Source organism: Procambarus clarkii, chromosome 43 (assembly GCF_040958095.1).
Source record: "Procambarus clarkii isolate CNS0578487 chromosome 43, FALCON_Pclarkii_2.0, whole genome shotgun sequence".
In the NCBI taxonomy this organism is placed as follows: Eukaryota; Metazoa; Arthropoda; class Malacostraca; order Decapoda; family Cambaridae; genus Procambarus; species Procambarus clarkii.
In genome coordinates, this window is record NC_091192.1 from 7,865,898 (window position 1) to 7,885,274 (window position 19,377).

General features: G+C 40.7%; 2 protein-coding genes across 3 annotated transcripts; both read right to left on the reverse strand.

Moving 5' to 3' along the window:
* LOC138349994 (hepatic lectin-like) lies at positions 1–18,723 on the reverse strand. Of its 2 annotated transcripts, XM_069300022.1 has the most exons (4): positions 18,530–18,723; positions 5,040–5,129; positions 4,005–4,202; positions 1–521 (listed from the first exon to the last, which is right to left on the reverse strand). In XM_069300022.1, exons 2-4 carry the CDS (start codon positions 5,089–5,091, stop codon positions 274–276), a joined length of 498 nt encoding a protein of 165 aa, XP_069156123.1. In that variant the 5' UTR covers positions 5,092–5,129; positions 18,530–18,723; the 3' UTR covers positions 1–273. The 2 variants fall into 2 exon arrangements, with proteins under 2 accessions (XP_069156123.1, XP_069156121.1); XM_069300020.1 differs by lacking the exon at positions 18,530–18,723 and having other exon boundaries at positions 5,040–5,335.
* LOC138349995 (hepatic lectin-like) lies at positions 11,151–18,585 on the reverse strand. Its single transcript, XM_069300023.1, has 3 exons — positions 18,448–18,585; positions 17,398–17,595; positions 11,151–13,951 (listed from the first exon to the last, which is right to left on the reverse strand). Exons 1-3 carry the CDS (start codon positions 18,497–18,499, stop codon positions 13,704–13,706), a joined length of 498 nt encoding a protein of 165 aa, XP_069156124.1. The 5' UTR covers positions 18,500–18,585; the 3' UTR covers positions 11,151–13,703.
* Positions 18,724–19,377: the final 654 nt, after the last annotated feature.

The following is a 19,377-nucleotide window of genomic DNA, read 5'->3' on the forward strand; positions in this document are numbered from 1 at the left end:
TACGTTATAGTTAATGTTTATTAATAACCTCAACAATTATTAACAGAAATACTTGGAACGCTTGACGCATTTATTATAAACATTATCTTTTTATTTGTAAAGTTTTTGTTTTATATATGATTTTTCAAACTGCTCTCTTAACAGGATAGAACATATAGGTTATCACGATAATAGTGCTTGGGTATATATTCTAGATTTTTTTTATATATCCAACAGTTCAGATTTTGTACTGAAATATATAGTTTAATGACTGAGCAGACACAATATCCAAGTCTATTCCAATGCTTGGACGCCCAGCTGGCACAGGAAGGGCCATATATCATAACAGACGTCGTTATATAATCGCACCCGCAAGACGAATTCACCAGTAGAACTCACGTAGGCGCAGTTCTCATCGTTGGCAATTGTTGGGTATCCGGCTTTCCAGTAATGACCCGTGAGGTCTACGGGGCGTCCATCCACCCACGACCAGTAGTCCTGGAGGTTCACTTTAGCAGCGCCAACCCAAAATGACTTCAGGCCTGAGGGAGAGAAGGTGTTGAGGGAAGAGCCACTGTCATGGAGGCTGGTAGTGTTACACAGTTTTCATGTGTTTAGAATACTTCATTGCAAATTTAATATGATTATTTAAACAGAGCAAAATCTTTGAAAAATAAAATGCCAGGGAGATGAAAATTAGACTCCAAATACATCTTAAATAATTGTAGGTGAAATTTATCGGAGAAGCATAGCATACATTCAGCAACATAAGTTTGGAATGGAAATAAAAATTATTATATTAAATCCTTGGATTATAGGTTAGACACAGTAACAGTGTGTGACTGTTACAACAAACACAATTGCAGTGTGAGAATTACAAAAGACCTATTGACCCATATGAGGCAGCTCTTATATATATCTACACAAACACATTCATATATGTATGTCGAACGCTGACTTCAAACAGCGATTATTACGATACCAAGCATTTTTTTTCATAATGAACAATCATGTTTACACTATCTTGTTTTGATATATTTATATCCTTATTGATATTCCCCTTGTTATACCCTTTCATCAATTTATATAGTTGAATCATTTCACCCCTTACAAATGGGTTAAGCCTTTCTAATTTCTCTTCATAAGGAAGGTTTCAATTTCCTGGAATTATTTTAGTCAACCTATTTTGTACACGTTCTATTGAATATATGATCATTCTATAGTGTGGCGACCACAACTGAACTGTATGACCTAAATGTTCAAGTAATTGCCATCAGAGGAGCCAGGCGGGGAGACTATGTAGCGAGGTAGACCTGAAGAGTTACATCAGGTTCTTGGCTTGGTTTAGTGTTGGACTTAAAGCCTGTCAACCTCTTTAGGGTTATTAAGGAAACCACTTAATACATTACAGATCTACCAATAAGTATACTTTAGTACTGTACACAGTCCAGGACTAAACTAAACTCTTAGTGTATATACGGTACACCCACAAATGGGGTACACTCTCAGGGTACATATCCTTGTTGATTAGATGTCTCACCGTACCTTGCTGGGCATATCCTTGTTGATTAGATGTCTCACCGTACCTTGCTGGGCTCCACCGCCAGTCACTAACGGCAGGTCAAAACACCAAAAAGCTTTTTGATTTAGAAATAATGTCATTCTAACATATAAAACTAATAGTTCGTGAAAGAAAACAAGTAAGATTCAGCCTGCTTCTACCGAACTGTGTGACAAAAAAAACTGTACACGTAGGTGTTGTTGAACGTAATTATCGCAACGATGGGAATGCCACAGTAAACGGGTGTCTAAAGGAGAAAGCAAAATCACGAATGAATATAATGAGAGCAATTACAGGGCCCCGTCTAGGAGCGGGACTCAAAGTGTTAAAAATGTTTTACATACACTCCGTTCGTTCCCTAGTTGATTATGCAGCGCCTACCCTACTCACTCTTTCTCCTGGTTAGTGGGCAAACGTTGAAGTTATTCAAAATGATGCAATGCGAGTCATAACCGGAGCTCCCAGATGGACTAAAATACTGAATTAAGAATAGAAAGCAAACTAGTGTCGATTGAAATAAGGGTGAAAGGGATTGCTGCGTGTATGCTGACCAAGATATTGACTAGACCTAGAATCAGTTCACTTAAGATATTATCACTGGAGTACTAACTCGGGGCAGAAGAGCCTCCAATAGCAATAGGTGGACCCATTGTGCGATAAACACCATCAATACATTCGATATAACAAACACAGTCACTGAGAACGGTGTCGACGAAATACATGTAGACTTTGTTATGCAAGCTCCTTGGAAATCTTACCCAGCAGAATTTAGGATTATGGTTCTTGAAGGAAAAAAGAACCGGACTAATCCTCATGTGCTACGTAATATTGCACAGATGCATATAGAAGGAAACTTGGCACCCGACAGCTTCACTTCACAGATGGATCAGTAGACCAGCTGGGACAAGAAACCGGAGCTGCAGTTAAAACAGGAAACTTTGTAAATAGTTGGAGGCTATAAATGCGTGTTCGACTTTACAAACAGAGATGTTAGCCATTCAAAAGGCTTTGGAACATGCTCTTGCTGAACACCGACAACATGAACAAAATACACATATAATGTACCGACAATATGTTATCATACATACAGATTCGAGAACTACCATCGAAACTTTGCAACAAAAACACATTCGTGATAACATCCATCTGGTCACAAATGTCATATCATTAATGCAAACAATAAAACGTCAAGGCCGTCGGGTACTTATCAACTTGGTGCTAAGTCATGTGGGAATAATAGGAAATGACATTGCAGACGCAGCTGCAAAAACTTGCAACTAAGAGAAGAAATCTAGACATTTACATACCACAGAGTCTATCACAGAATAAAAAAGTAAATTGAAACAGAGCAATGCAAAAGATGTTCATTGATCACAAACCAGCAGTTGCAGCATCAGGATCTGCAGGTTGGTACAAGGATTCAACCAACTATGAATCACTTAGTTTGATGAAAGGGAGCAGTAGAACAACAGAAGTACACTTACATCGCATCAGGCTTGGATACCCATGTGCATGGGAAATAGGTTTACAGGTTCCGAAAGATGAGAAAAAATGTCAGCACTGTGGAGAAATGCCCGACAGACCACTGGAACATTAATTAAGACAGTGCAAAGTTACAAACCCATTAAGAGTTCAACTTAGATTCAACAGAGCAGAAGTTGTTAAACACATGGGACAAAATCTTACTGAAGCGACCATACGAGTCATAAATACTCATACTCCGCCCAAGTAAAACAGAAACGAGCAATACTTGGTGGGCCAGCCAGAGGCTTAGGGCCCAATCAGGAATATCCCTGCAAAAAAAAAAAGTGGGTGTCGTCAGTATAATGTGGGGCATAAGCGTTGTGCCGAAAGTTTATGTCTTATTGCTAACGCTTCAGGAAATTAGTTCCCAGAAGCATATTTGCCTCATTCCGAACATTAATGTATTCATTTTTTGCCTTTAGATCCCTACTAATCACGACTTCAAATCTTTATTTTAACATCGATCATCTGAGTAATGTAGGACCTTTTTGAGCACTCCTCGACCTCACTAAAACTACAGGATGAGGATGTTGCCCTCCATTGTCAGGTGAGGTTAGTTTGGTTATATCTATACCTCAGCTTATTTTCTGGTTCACCTTGGTTAGGCCCACGGGCGGGTTCACCTTGGCTACGCCCATGGGCGGGGGCCCACCCTAACTAGATGGTGTCTCAAGGATTTACCTCTTTTTCCATGCGATCATGGGTGGATCCTTAGAAAATTTTGGTCACGAGTGGTCTACAGCAAACCAACACCTCTCCCATCACCATCACCACAGTCAACTACTATCACCAGCACCACAAACAATCACAACACAGTAACTCTACATCAGCATTACTCCCACTAACACCACCACAACACACACACGGACATTCCAATAAACCCATTATCAATACAATCACTACAAGCATTGTGTCACCGTAACAACAACAGTAGAACTACCGTTGGAGATGGCGTAGGATTCTATTTTCAGGAAGTCGTCGCAGTAAGTGTCCATGACGACCAGGTCGGCTTCTTCCTCCGGCAAGAGGTTTTTGCAGGTCGCTCGTGCCTCTTGCCACGTCATGAAGGTCTCACTGTAGTAGTAGCAGCCCTCCCCGATCATGAAGAAGGGCGCTGGGCAGGCGTCAGCACCTTCACCTGCACCCACAGTAATTAAACTGGATTCTAACTCAATGCTTAAAATAATTCTTGCTTTCCGTGATACTTTGTCAACTTGATTTTACATGCATTATTATCATATTTATTGAATAGTAAAGACTCAGTTGCAGTTTAATGTAATATTACGTCATTATAATTGTGAAGATGCATTTTGTATTATTCAATCATTGTATTCCATTTATACCAACGGTTGGTGGTCAGGGATGTGGCCAGCAGTTTTGGACAGGTCCATTTCTTGCCCACATGGTGAGAGCGGCAGCTGTGGCCCAGGCCGACCAACAATTGCTGGTATTGTAGTTCATTTGCATTTTTCTTTAGCATTATTAATGCTAGATGCTTTTTGACCCATATTCTTGCATAATTTGTTATTTTATTATCATAAATAATGGCAGTGTTGGCCAGAGTGGGGAGATGGTAATATTGTTATATGAATATGACGGGTTGGCTGGCATGTGAGGGAGGTTCCTGGTCGAGTTAAGTTTCTTTGAGACTGGAACGATAGAATTGTCATCTGCCTGGACCAGTACTTGTGTGCTGTTTAGAGATACAATTATGAACAAATTCTGTCTGAATATATAGTTGTGTTAAAATCATTTAGGAGTGCGCCAACCCGTCATATTTCTTTAACAATATTTACCATCTTGCCATTAATTATATTAATGAAAAACAAATCAATGTAAGGAAAACCATCTAAAATTAAGCTGCACACGACACTAGAAGAGAAAGTAGTGTTTGATGAGGCCAGAAACCAGGATCACTGGCACGACATTGTGGCCTCAAGTGGGTGTCAACACTAGTTTACTCTGACACTCTTACCGGCATCCATCTGTGTCAGGAGGCTGATGACCAGCACCACCGCTGCAAACATGGTGACGTTATGTGGTGGTGACCTCGGGTGGTGGTGACCTCAGGTGGTGATGACCTCGGTCAGTAGAGGCCGGTGGATGTTGCCTCGGACGAGGGTCTCGGCACAGTGTTGTGGGTGTGTAAGACAGACTATCAGGAAGCGACGCCTGTCGACGTATCTGGGTCTCGTACGAGTGGCTGGCTGTCCTTTAACTACACGAGAGAGCCAGTTTTATTGTTATCTTGCTGGTGGTGATCTTGCGTCACTCGCTGCTGCCTGGGAACTGACACCACCTGCTGCTGCCTGGGAACTTGTAGCTCCCGCTGCTGCCTGGGAACTCTCCAGTTGGGGCTTCACAAAATTGCCAATTGCAGCTTTCCAAACTGTTGTTCATTTCTCACAAGAAATAAAGTTTCATCAATTTATTTTTTGTTCGGGAATATCACAAAAAAAATCTTGCAATAGCTTTTATCATTTTTGTTTAATCCTTTTAAAGACTTCGTTTCCAAACCATAACTTAGTACCTCGTGGTGCATTAACTTGATGCTTTAAAGTGAAATCTAACACTTATTACTAACTTATATTACTATTATTATAACATACAAAGAAATAAATAATCCAAACCTAAGACTTGAAACGGAAGTGGCAACATTTCGGTTCGTCCTCGACCCTTGTCACTCCTGGGGAAAAAATGCTCTTATTGCACTTATTGAATTGACCAGAATTTACCTGAGGGCTTCCATCTCTCTAGTGGTCTCGACAGGGAGAGGAAGTCGTTGGCTTGTCAAAGGTTTCCTTATTATTCCTGAGGAGTTTTTCTAAATAGATTTTGAAATGAAATTATGTTTGGGCATGTACGGCTTCGGCGGGTAGGCGATTCCTTGGGTATCTCTCTCTGTATCTATAAAATATAATATTTATCTGTCTGTCTGTCCCAGGGTGGAGGCGAGACGGCTGTGGATAGCTTCACCCACCTTATTATTGTGAATTCTGACTGTTTGGAGAGTGGTCATGATCCACGCCCCCCCCCCCCCCATGGTCTTCTTGAAGAAGGATTTGCCTCCCGTTGCGACAACTCATGCAACCCGTCCTCTTACATATTACATTGCTTTTCGCTCGCATGCGCACTAAGGCTAAAAACCGCAGTACTTGAAAATTAAAGCAGCTCGCGAAAGTTTCGTACTGTCCCATTTTCTGTTTTGGGTCCTCTGTCCTAGTCTGTTAGGTTAGGTGAGGACACTTTAAATTTAAGGTTTTAATGAGGTTCTGAAACCTTAGGAGAAAGTCCTGTCCCTCTTAACGGCAATGTTGACTCCGGTGGTGCTTGCGGAGGAGACCCTCGCGGCATTGACGACGACAACAATAACGGCTCAAACTGTAGAGACCGAAGTTATGGAGGTGTCGGCGGTAACGAGTACGACGACGACGACGACTAAAGCGGTGGGGTCACAAACGGTAGCACCGACTGCAACGGTGACGACGATGACCACGCGTTGTCCTGCCCAGGACTGGAGGAATGACTGGGAACAGTCTGTGTCCGAAGCACGTTTTACTAGGCTATCCACGCAAGGTCGACGCCGGTGGACGGCCCCGTGTGGGAAAAGGACCAAAAGTGTTACTAAAAGCACGAGACTTTCCCTCAACCATCGATCTCGGGTTATGTGCCACCATCCGGAAGTAACAACCCACCTCCTCCAGCACTCGTCCCCTGGGGAGCCGTTTACCAAATTAGCAAGAGCGATGAGGCGGCTGTGAAGCTGGCCCTTGCCAAATTGACGACCACAAGCAGTGGACTGCCTCTGGTAAAGAAGACGTCGTCAGGGGCAAAAAAATACTTTTGGAGAACCCGAAACATGTGGTAGAGAATATTGGGACAACATCCCAACTATGTACAGAGGACCTGCTGTCATCGCAGACGTTAAACTTGGCGGTGGCGCTCATTAGTAATAACGACTCCGAGGGTCTGGCAGAGTTAGCAGGCGCTGCAGTGAGTATGTTTACGACCCAGTTTGGACCTGTTGAGGGGTTCACATCACCAACGAAGTCGTACACCGAGGTGGCCGACATATTCGAGTGTGGACAGCGGCTTTATGACGAGCTGGACTTTGTGAGGCCCACTCCTACGGCAGACTTGGGAATACCCATTGTGAATGAAACATAATTATCAGCAAGAGTCAGCCGAAAAATAAACTTCCCCCAAACATGATTTTGTAGCCTATATATTATTATCATTATTGTAGTTTTTAACATACTAAATAAACAATTAAAATTAAAAATGTTTTTAATTTGACCAGTAGAAACGTGGATAATTTTTTTTCTGTATATGTTTGTATATAAGCAAGTGTATGTGAAATGAGCATTTTTGTGTAAGTTTTGTATGCATTTTTTCAATGTGTTTATGGGATCTGACACCTGAGTGGACAGCGCTTGGGATTGCGCTGTCCTCGTCCTAAGAACCTCGTCCATTAGAACCTCGTCCTAAGGTTCTGGGTTCGATTCCCAGTGGAGGCGGAAACAAATGGACAGAGTTTCTTTCACGCAGATGCACCCGTTCATCTAGCAGTAAATAGGTGTCATGGAGTTTAACAGCTGGTAGGGGGGCTGCTTCCTGGGGAATGTGTAATAAAAAGGAGGCCTGGTCGATAATGTATGTTTGTGTATGAGTATGTTGTGTAAGAGTATGCATGTTTATGCTTTTTATGTGTAAGTTGATGTTTTTTTTAAGAATGTGTTTATTTTGTTTTGTAATTTTTTTAAATACCACAGTTCTTTGCATGAGCAAACTTGTTCAAAGAAAGAGAGAGGGAGTGCAATATAAAAAACTTAAAAGGGCAAGATACTGCCTCAGTTAGAGAAATTTACTGTGCTTGATAGACTGGACGTAGGGAACTGAACCCGGGGCTTGCATTCCTGTGTAAAAAATGAAGGAGAAATAGAATGAGAGAAGAAAACAGGAAGAGATGAAGAAATATGGGATGGGGAAGAGAAAGAGTATTCCTTCAGAATTATTATCCTATGTTGTTGAATATGACCGTAAAGGTAAGATTAATGACCCTAACACGAATCTCCTGAATATTTTTTATGTTTTTCTCACTGTCGAGGGAAGTTGAAAAATTAACTCGCCAAAGTTCATTTTCACTATATATTTAATGGTCTGACGCCTAGCGAAGCATTTTGCAAGGCGCTCCTTATATTTTCAAAGACAAATTTTCCGATTGATTGATGAAGATTAAGCCACCCGAAAGGTGGCACGGGCATGAATTGCTCGTAAGTGGTGGCCCTTTTGAGCCATTACCAGTATCAAGAGCTGATACTGGAGATCTGTGGAGGTGCGAATGCACCCTGCATGACGGAAGATGTCTCCTTTGTGAATGTGTTAAGATGAAGCCACCCAAAAGGTGGCACGGGCATGAATAGCTCGTAAGTGGTGGCCCTTTTGAGCCATCACCAGTATCAATAGATGATACTGGAGATCTGTGGAGGTGCAACTGCACCCTGCGTGACGGAAGATGTCTTCCGTGATTTAAACAGTTTGATTGATTGATTGATTGATTGATGAAGATTAAGCCACCCAAAAGGTGGCACGGGCATGAATAGCCCGCAAGTGATGGCCCTTTTGAGCCATTTATCAGTATCAAGAGATGATACTGGAGATCTGTGGAGGTGCAACTGCACCCTGCGTGACGGGAGATGTCTCCCGTGGACAATTTAGATTGATTGATGAAGATTAAGCCACCCAAAAGGTGGCACGGGCATGAATAGCCCGTAAAAACAGAAAAACAGATTGAATTGATTGATGAAGATTAAGCCACCCAAGAGGTGGCACGGGTATGAATAGCCTGTAAGTGGCGGCCCTTTTCAGCCACCACTTACAGGCTGAAAAACATTACCAGAATCAAGAGCTGATACTGCTTAAGAGATCTGTGGAGGCGCAACTGCTCCCTGCGTGACGGGAGATGTCTCCCGGACCAAGTGGTGACCAGATGGTGACAAATTTTCCATACTCTGCTAATGTTTATATTCGCTTGGAGTGAGGTGATACAGGACATGATTGATATGAACAAGTGGATCAATAGCACAATGGGTATAATAGGGCATTGCGTGTTCTATCTTCTTCGTGTGTGTCACGGGAGACATCTCCCGTCACGCAGGGTGCAGTCGCACCTCCACAGATATCCCGTATCATCTATTGATACTGGTAATGGCTCAAATGGGCCACCACTTTCGGGCTATTCATGCCCGTGCCACCTTTTGGGTGGCTTAATCTTCATCAATCAATATATCTTCTTGCTTCTGTGTTGGTTCGAGGTCTTGAAGTGTGTAAAATGTAATTATGTGTTAATTTGCTGTTGAACAGCCAATTAATAATTAACATTAATGAACTTTGGAGAGTTAATTTTTCAACTTCCCTCGACAGTGAAGAAAAACATAGGAAATATTCAAAGGATTCGTGTTAGAATCATTAATCTTACCTTTACGGTCATATTTAACAACATATGTTTACAAGAAAGATTTCTACCAAAATATACCAATTATTTTCCTCTGAATTATTATCTCAGAAAAATAAAACTCAAGGTTTCTTTAAACTTTAATAACTAGAAGAAAAACAATCTAATAGAACAATATAAACAATATATGTTCAGTTATGCCTAGTTTATGTTAATGTATTAAAGATTTTGTGGCACTGTAATTACGACTACCATCCGAGCCTGTTTCCTCAAAATACGTTTTTCACAAAATATATTAAGTATTTATGTAATAATAAAAGCAAACTATTATAATGGACAGATGTTCTTCATAATATTAAATGCAGTTTATATGGTATATATAATGTAAATATAAATCTGCCTCATATTTTACATATTATTTTAAATAAATATAGCTTTGTGAGATCGTGATCGGCAGTCGGGTGGGGCTGGATGGAGAGTGAGAGGGGGCTGGCAGTTTTGTGTGGCGGAGTGAGAGGGGAGTAACTGATTAAAAGTTCTACCCAAGTTCTAGCACGAGTTTATTCAAGTTCCAAGCAGTTTTTTTTATGAAATAAAGTGGCCTCGACAAAGACAAGAAGATGGCGGCTTCCCGGAGGTTTCTTTATTTGCCCTAATGATCTTTTCAGCTGCTTTTCTAAAGCCCAGCAAAGTTTTTTTTGGCATTTCCGGCATCAGCAGGTAAACGGTTCCATACAATTATCATTATTTTATATTAATTTGTCTGAGGGCTCCGGCTTGGTGCCTTCTTTTGTTAATTACTTACTTACCTGCCTGAGGACTCACTAATACTAGTGGCCTCGACGAGGATAGAAAGTCAGCGGCTTGTCCAAGGTCCCTCCATTTGCTCTGATGATCTTTTCCAGCTGTATTTTTAAAACCTTAGCTGTCAGAGTTCTAAAGTTTTATTACGGGTTTGGCCGGTTGGCTGTTCCATATAATCATTATTTTTATATTAATTTGCCTTAGGGCTCGCTAATAATAGTAGCCTCGGCGAGGACAGGAAGCCGGCAGCTTGCCCGAGGTTCCTCCATTGCCCTCATGATCTTTTCAGTTGTTTATCTAAAGCCCCAGCAGTGGTTTTTTTTTTTTTTTGGCATATACAGTTTCGGCAGGTAGGCGATTTCAAGAGTTTATAAAACCCTATTTCTTACTTATTACTTATACTATATTACTTATACTATCTTTCTATATTACTAAAAACTTATTTCACACGTCTCCCCTCCCCGCCCCCACAGAAATACTATTACTGAAATAATGATTATTATTTGTAGTTTCAGAGTTTTGGGAATATAGAGAGTTTCAGAGATGCTTGCAGTTTCGCTAAATAGACTTAATGAGAGGTGCTAAATTAAATCATCCTCTCAATAGTATTTATAAGTTCATTGGGTCTCCAACCACAATACGACTACTGTGATGCAAAATTTACAGTATAATGAGGAATATACACAGATTCCAAAAGTACATTGAACCGCTCAGAATAAAACACAACACTATATTAACTTTATATAGCATTACAATTGTTTAAAAGAGAGGTATGTCGTTTGCATTGCCTTACACAAAATGACTGAGGCTATTAATGTAAACAGCATGTTTGAATTTTAAAAATGTTTAATTAACTATCCCCATATTTTGACATTTCATAACGAAGATTGCCATTGTATTCTTCGATATTAAAACACATTTATACCCAAAAATGTAAATATGATACGCTTGGAACTATAATAATACCGCTTTGCTATTTGTATTAAGGAAAGAAAAACTTTAGTGACTGCTATATTATACAACGAATATTTATCGGAGTTAGCCCAATTAATCCCAGAATGTTTGTTCTCATACTGGTCGTTTGTCGCTATATTTCGTCGGGGTCATGACTCTCCTTCCGGGCTCTAACAATGAATTTTTAGTTTACAATGATGTGATCCTAGCTTGGGGAACGATTTCAATATGATAAACATTCTATGGTCGAATGAGTGATGGTTCATGCAACCCATTACTATTATCGACTCAGCTCAACCTTATTCAAATCTTTGAATATGTTAGATATTAAGTCACTGCACATCCTCTCATGTGTTCTCTTATATATTTTAAATCTCTGAACTGCAATGTCAATCCTGATCTTAAAAGTTTCCTAGAAGGTTGTAACAGAACCCGTGGGCACCACACCAGAAACAAATATCTATTTGATATTCCAAGAGGGCGACTTAAGCAAACTAGAAATGCTCTACAACTTAAGGGACACAGAATGTGGAATGACCTCCCTGATCATGTCAAAGGCTGTACCTCTCTCAACCAGTTTAAGAGTAGAACTAGGTACTACTTAATTAAATTAATTAACTCCATGCAACCTACCTTACCCTCTAATGTCAACCCTTGTCTTGCTATTCTAAACAATGTTGATTATTGACCAACTTGTACAATTGCTATTTTTTGCCATGTTCCCCCTTTTTTATTCTTTTTTAATTCCTTTTTTAACACAATTTATACTTTACTCCCAATTACTATTAAGTTTTAGTCTAAGTGTTTTTCCTCCACACCATGGCCGAAACGCTATGTGTATTAGTGGCTTTAGGTTATGTATGTACTAGCTCTATCTATAAATCAACAGAATGTTTGTAACTCTGCATCTATGTATGTACTTTTCCTAAATAAAATATTTATTGTTTATTGTTTTATTAACTAAAAAGCTTTCAGCAAAAATGGGATCTTTTTTTAGTTACAGAATATGAGATTTCTGAGGGCTGACTTGGATACATATTTCCAATTTAATCCCCCCCCCTCCAAACCCCCATCACAAATAAAATACCATTCTTAAGCTCATTTTATACTAAACCGAGTACTAAAAGCCAATTTACCGTGGGGAATGCACTAAGGGTTTCATTTTAGTATTAGAACGTAAACTGGTGCCACTGATTCAGAATATATACCCGAGAATTGTCGATAGTACACAGCAAAGCCTTTACATTACATAAAGCTAGTACATTACATTTGTGCAAAGCCAATGTCATTCCCTTGGGATTTCACAGACCATTACAGAAAATGGAGCTCAGTGTAAGGACGATCTATACTATTCAGTTATGCTTCTCCCATCCTACGTGTCATTCTTCGTTTTTATTCAAATATGCATGCATTATCCACCCAAACACACATCCAACATACATACCTATTGAAACACAAATTTCACCATGCCAAACATGTTCTAACATATTGACCAAACCAAACACTAGAAAGTGAAGGGACGACGACGTTTTGGTCCGTCGCTTCACTTTCTAGTGTGTGGTTTGGTCAACATATTTCAGCTGCGTTATTGTGACTCCTCGCCTGCATGTTCTAACATGTTAAACAAACCCCCAAACCGCTACACGAGTCCAACTGGTGCCCTAACCTAACATGACAAAAGATTTGTTCACTTTTTGGAACGCCATGACTCTGTTTCTCCACAAAAGTAGTCGCAGTAGACCGGATATAACTACCATGGGTGTCCCAGACCAACTGACCCACCCCCAAGGCAGACCCACGATAACTTCCATGGGAGTCCCAGACGAACAGGCCCACCACCTAGGTAGTCACAGTAGACCCACCATAACTATCGTGGTAGTCCCAGACCAACTGCTCCACGACAAAGGTATTCACAGTAGACCCGCCATAACTGCCATGGGAGTCCCACATCAAGTGCTTTAATTCTAATTATTAATTATGTTATTAGGAAACGGGACAGGAATAGACGACATTGTATTTTATTCAGGTTGTGTTCCGGATAGTAAGAACTGGTTGCTTTAATGAAACAACATTATACTGTGCAGTGTTCTCGTTCACTTGTGAGTGTTCAAGCAGGGGCTGAGCAGGTGGGGCAGGACTGGAGAAACAGTTAACTACGTTACAGTTAATGTTTATTAATAACCTCAACAATTATTAACAGAAATACTTGGAACGCTTGACGCATTTATTATAAACATTATCTTTTTATTTGTAAAGTTTTTGTTTTATATATGATTTTTCAAACTGCTCTCTTAACAGAATAGAACATATAGGTTATCACGATAATAGTGCTTGGGTACATATTCTAGATTTTTTTTATATATCCAACAGTTCAGATTTTGTACTGAAATATATAGTTTAATGACTGAGCAGACACAATATCCAAGTCTATTCCAATGCTTGGACGCCCAGCTGGCACAGGAAGGGCCATATATCATAACAGACGTCGTTATATAATCGCACCCGCAAGACGAATTCACCAGTAGAACTCACGTAGGCGCAGTTCTCATCGTTGGCAATTGTTGGGTATCCGGCTTTCCAGTAATGACCCGTGAGGTCTACGGGGCGTCCATCCACCCACGACCAGTAGTCCTGGAGGTTCACTTTAGCAGCGCCAACCCAAAATGACTTCAGGCCTGAGGGAGAGAAGGTGTTGAGGGAAGAGCCACTGTCATGGAGGCTGGTAGTGTTACACAGTTTTCATGTGTTTAGAATACTTCATTGCAAATTTAATATGATTATTTAAACAGAGCAAAATCTTTGAAAAATAAAATGCCAGGGAGATGAAAATTAGACTCCAAATACATCTTAAATAATTGTAGGTGAAATTTATCGGAGAAGCATAGCATACATTCAGCAACATAAGTTTGGAATGGAAATAAAAATTATTATATTAAATCCTTGGATTATAGGTTAGACACAGTAACAGTGTGTGACTGTTACAACAAACACAATTGCAGTGTGAGAATTACAAAAGACCTATTGACCCATATGAGGCAGCTCTTATATATATCTACACAAACACATTCATATATGTATGTCGAACGCTGACTTCAAACAGCGATTATTACGATACCAAGCATTTTTTTTCATAATGAACAATCATGTTTACACTATCTTGTTTTGATATATTTATATCCTTATTGATATTCCCCTTGTTATACCCTTTCATCAATTTATATAGTTGAATCATTTCACCCCTTACAAATGGGTTAAGCCTTTCTAATTTCTCTTCATAAGGATGGTTTCAATTTCCTGGAATTATTTTAGTCAACCTATTTTGTACAAGTTCTAATGAATATATGATCATTCTATAGTGTGGCGACCACAACTGAACTGTATGACCTAAATATTCAAGTAATTGCCATCAGAGGAGCCAGGCGGGGAGACTATGTAGCGAGGTAGACCTGAAGAGTTACATCAGGTTCTTGGCTTGGTTTAGTGTTGGACTTGAAGCCTGTCAACCTCTTTAGGGTTATTAAGGAAACCACTTAATACATTACAGATCTACCAATAAGTATACTTTAGTACTGTACACAGTCCAGGACTAAACTAAACTCTTAGTGTATATACGGTACACCCACAAATGGGGTACACTCTCAGGGTACATATCCTTGTTGATTAGATGTCTCACCGTACCTTGCTGGGCTCCACCGCCAGTCACTAACGGCAGGTCAAAACACCAAAAAGCTTTTTGATTTAGAAATAATGTCATTCTAACATATAAAACTAATAGTTCGTGAAAGAAAACAAGTAAGATTCAGCCTGCTTCTACCGAACTGTGTGACAAAAAAAACTGTACACGTAGGTGTTGTTGAACGTAATTATCGCAACGATGGGAATGCCACAGTAAACGGGTGTCTAAAGGAGAAAGCAAAATCACGAATGAATATAATGAGAGCAATTACAGGGCCCCGTCTAGGAGCGGGACTCAAAGTGTTAAAAATGTTTTACATACACTCCGTTCGTTCCCTAGTTAATTATGCAGCGCCTACTCTACTCACTCTTTCTCCTGGTTAGTGGGCAAACGTTGAAGTTATTCAAAATGATGCAATGCGAGTCATAACCGGAGCTCCCAGATGGACTAAAATACTGAATTAAGAATAGAAAGCAAACTAGCGTCGATTGAAATAAGGGTGAAAGGGATTGCTGCGTGCATGCTGACCAAGATATTGACTAGACCTAGAATCAGTTCACTTAAGATATTATCACTGGAGTACTAACTCGGGGCAGAAGAGCCTCCAATAGCAACAGGTGGACCCATTGTGCGATAAACACCATCAATACATTCGATATAACAAACACAGTCACTGAGAAGGGTGTCGACGAAATACATGTAGACTTTGTTATGCAAGCTCCTTGGAAATCTCCACCAGCAGAATTTAGGATTATGGTTCTTGAAGGAAAAAAGAACCGGACTAATCCTCATGTGCTACGTAATATTGCACAGATGCATATAGAAGGAAACTTGGCACCCGACAGCTTCACTTACTTCACAGATGGATCAGTAGACCAGCTGGGACAAGAAACCGGAGCTGCAGTTAAAACAGGAAACTTTGTAAATAGTTGTAGGCTATAAATGCGTGTTCGACTTTACAAACAGAGATGTTAGCCATTCAAAAGGCTTTGGAACATGCTCTTGCTGAACACCGACAACATGAACAAAATACACATATAATGTACCGACAATATGTTATCATACATACAGATTCGAGAACTACCATCGAAACTTTGCAACAAAAACACATTCGTGATAACATCCATCTGGTCACAAATGTCATATCATTAATGCAAACAATAAAACGTCAAGGCCGTCGGGTACTTATCAACTTGGTGCTAAGTCATGTGGGAATAATAGGAAATGACATTGCAGACGCAGCTGCAAAAACTTGCAACTAAGAGAAGAAATCTAGACATTTACATACCACAGAGTCTATCACAGATTAAAAAAGTAAATTGAAACAGAGCAATGCAAAAGATGTTCATTGATCACAAACCAGCAGTTGCAGCATCAGGATCTGCGGGTTGGTACAAGAATTCAACCAACTATGAATCACTTAGTTTGATGAAAGGGAGCAGTAGAACAACAGAAGTACACTTACATCGCATCAGGCTTGGATACCCATGTGCATGGGAAATAGGTTTACAGGTTCCGAAAGATGAGAGAAAATGCCAGCACTGTGGAGAAATGCCCGACAGACCACTAGAACATTAATTAAGACAGTGCAAAGTTACAAACCCATTAAGATTTCAACTTAGATTCAACAGAGCAGAAGTTGTTAAACACATGGGACAAAATCTTACTGAAGCGACCATACGAGTCATAAATACTCATACTCCGCCCAAGTAAAACAGAAACGAGCAATACTTAGTGGGCCAGCCAGAGGCTTAGGGCCCACGCAGGAATATCCCTGCAAAAAAAAAAAGTGGGTGTCGTCAGTATAATGTGGGGCATAAGCGTTGTGCCGAGAGTTTATGTCTTATTGCTAACGCTTCAAGAAATTAGTTCCCAGAAGCATATTTGCCTCATTCCGAACATTAATGCATTCATTTTTTGCCTTTAGATCCCTACTAATCACGACTTCAAATCTTTATTTTAACATCGATCATCTGAGTAATGTAGGACCCTTCTGAGCACTCCTCGGACTCTCTAAAACTACAGGATGAGGATGTTGCCCTCCTGTGTCAGGTGAGGTTAGTTTGGTTATATCTATACCTCAGCTTATTTTCTGGTCCCCCTTGGTTAGGCCCACGGGCGGGTTCACCTTGGCTACGCCCATGGGCGGGGGCCCACCCTAACTAGATGGTGTCTCAAGGATTTACCTCTTTTTCCATGCGATCATGGGTGGATCCTTAGAAAATTTTGGTCACGAGTGGTCTACAGCAAACTAACACCTCTCCCATCACCATCACCACAGTCAACTACTATCACCATCACCACAAACAATCACAACACAGTAACTCTACATCAGCATTACTCCCACTAACACCACCACAACACACACACGGACATTCCAATAAACCCATTATCAATACAATCACTACAAGCATTGTGCCACCGTAACAACAACAGTAGAACTACCGTTGGAGATGGCGTAGGATTCTATTTTCAGGAAGTCGTCGCAGTAAGTGTCCATGACGACCAGGTCGGCGTCTTCCTCCGGCAAGAGGTTTTTGCAGGTCGCTCGTGCCTCTTGCCACGTCATGAAGGTCTCACTGTAGTAGTAGCAGCCCTCCCCGATCATGAAGAAGGGCGCTGGGCAGGCGTCAGCACCTTCACCTGCACCCACAGTAATAAAACTGGATTCTAACTCAATGCTTAAAATAATTATTGCTTTCCGTGATACCTTGTCAACTTGATTTTACATGCATTATTATCATATTTATTGAGTAGTAAAGACCCAGTTGCAGTTTAATGTACTATTACGTCATTATAATTGTGAAGATGCATGTTGTATTATTCAATCATTGTATTCCATTTATACCAATGGTTGGTGGTCAGGGAGGTGGCCAGCAGTTTTGGACAGGTCCAGTTCTTGCCCGCATGGTGAGAGCGGCAGCTGTGGCCCAGGCCGACCAACAATTGCTGATATTGTAGTTCATTTGCATTTTTCTTTAGCATTATTAATGCTAGATGCTTTTTGACCCACATTCTTGCATAATTTGTTATTTTATTATCATAAATAATGGCAGTGTTGGCCAGAGTGGGGAGATGGTAATATTGTTATATGAATATGACCGGTTGGCTGGCATGTGAGGGAGGTTCCTGGTTGAGTTAAATGTTTCCTGTAGACTGGAACGATAGAATTGTCATCTGCCTGGACCAGTACTTGTGTGCTGTTTAGAGATACAACTGTAAACAAATTCTGTCTGAATATATATAGTTGTGTTAAAATTATTTAGGAGTGAGCCAACCCGTCATATTTCTTTAACAATATTTACCATCTTGCCATTAATTATATTAATGAAAAACAAATCAATGTAAGGAAAACCATCTAACATTAAGCTGCACACGACACTAGAAGAGAAAGTAGTGTTTGATGAGGCCAGAAACCAGGATCACTGGCACGACATGGTGCCCAAGTGGTGACCTCAAGTGGGTGTCAACACTAGTTTACTCTGACACTCTTACCGGCATATATCTGTGTCAGGAGGCTGATGACCAGCACCACTGCTGCAAACATGGTGACCTGGTGACCTAGGGTGGTGGTGACCTCAGGTGATGGTGAACTCGGGTGGTGGTGATGACCTCAGGTGGTGATGACCTCGGTCAGTAGAGGCCGGTGGACGTTGCCTCGGACGAGGGTCTCGGCACAGTGTTGTGGGTGTGTAAGACTGACTATCAGGAAGCGCCGCCTGTCGACGTATCTGGGTCTCGTACGAGTGGCTGGCTGTCCCTTAACTACACGAGAGAGCCAGTTTTTTTGTTATCTTGGTGGTGGTGATCTTGCGTCACCCGCTGCTGCCTGGGAACAGGCACCACCTGCTGCTGCCTGGGAACTGGTAGCACCCGCTGCGGCCTGAGAACTTGTAGCTCCCGCTGCGGCCTGGGAACTCTCCAGTTGGGGCATCACAAAATTGCCAATTGCAGCTTTCCAAACTGTTGTTCATTTCTCACAAGAAATAAAGTTTCATCAATTTATTTTTTGTTCGGGAATATCACAAAAAAAATCTTGCAATAGCTTTTATCAATTTTGTTTAATCCTTTTAAAGACTTCGTTACCAAACCATACCTTAGTACCTCGTGGTGCATTAACTTGATGCTTTAAAGTGAAATCTAACACTTATTACTAACTTATATTACTATTATTATAACATACAAAGAAATAAATAATCCAAACCTAAGACTTGAAACGGAAGTGGCAACATTTCGGTTCGTCCTCGACCCTTGTCACTCCTGGGGAAAAAATGCTTTTATTGCACTTATTGAATTGACCAGAATTTACCTGAGGGCTTCCATCTCTCTAGTGGGCTCGACAGGGAGAGGAAGTCGTTGGCTTGTCAAAGGTTTCCTTATTATTCCTGAGAAGTTTTTCTAAATAGATTTTGAAATGAAATCATG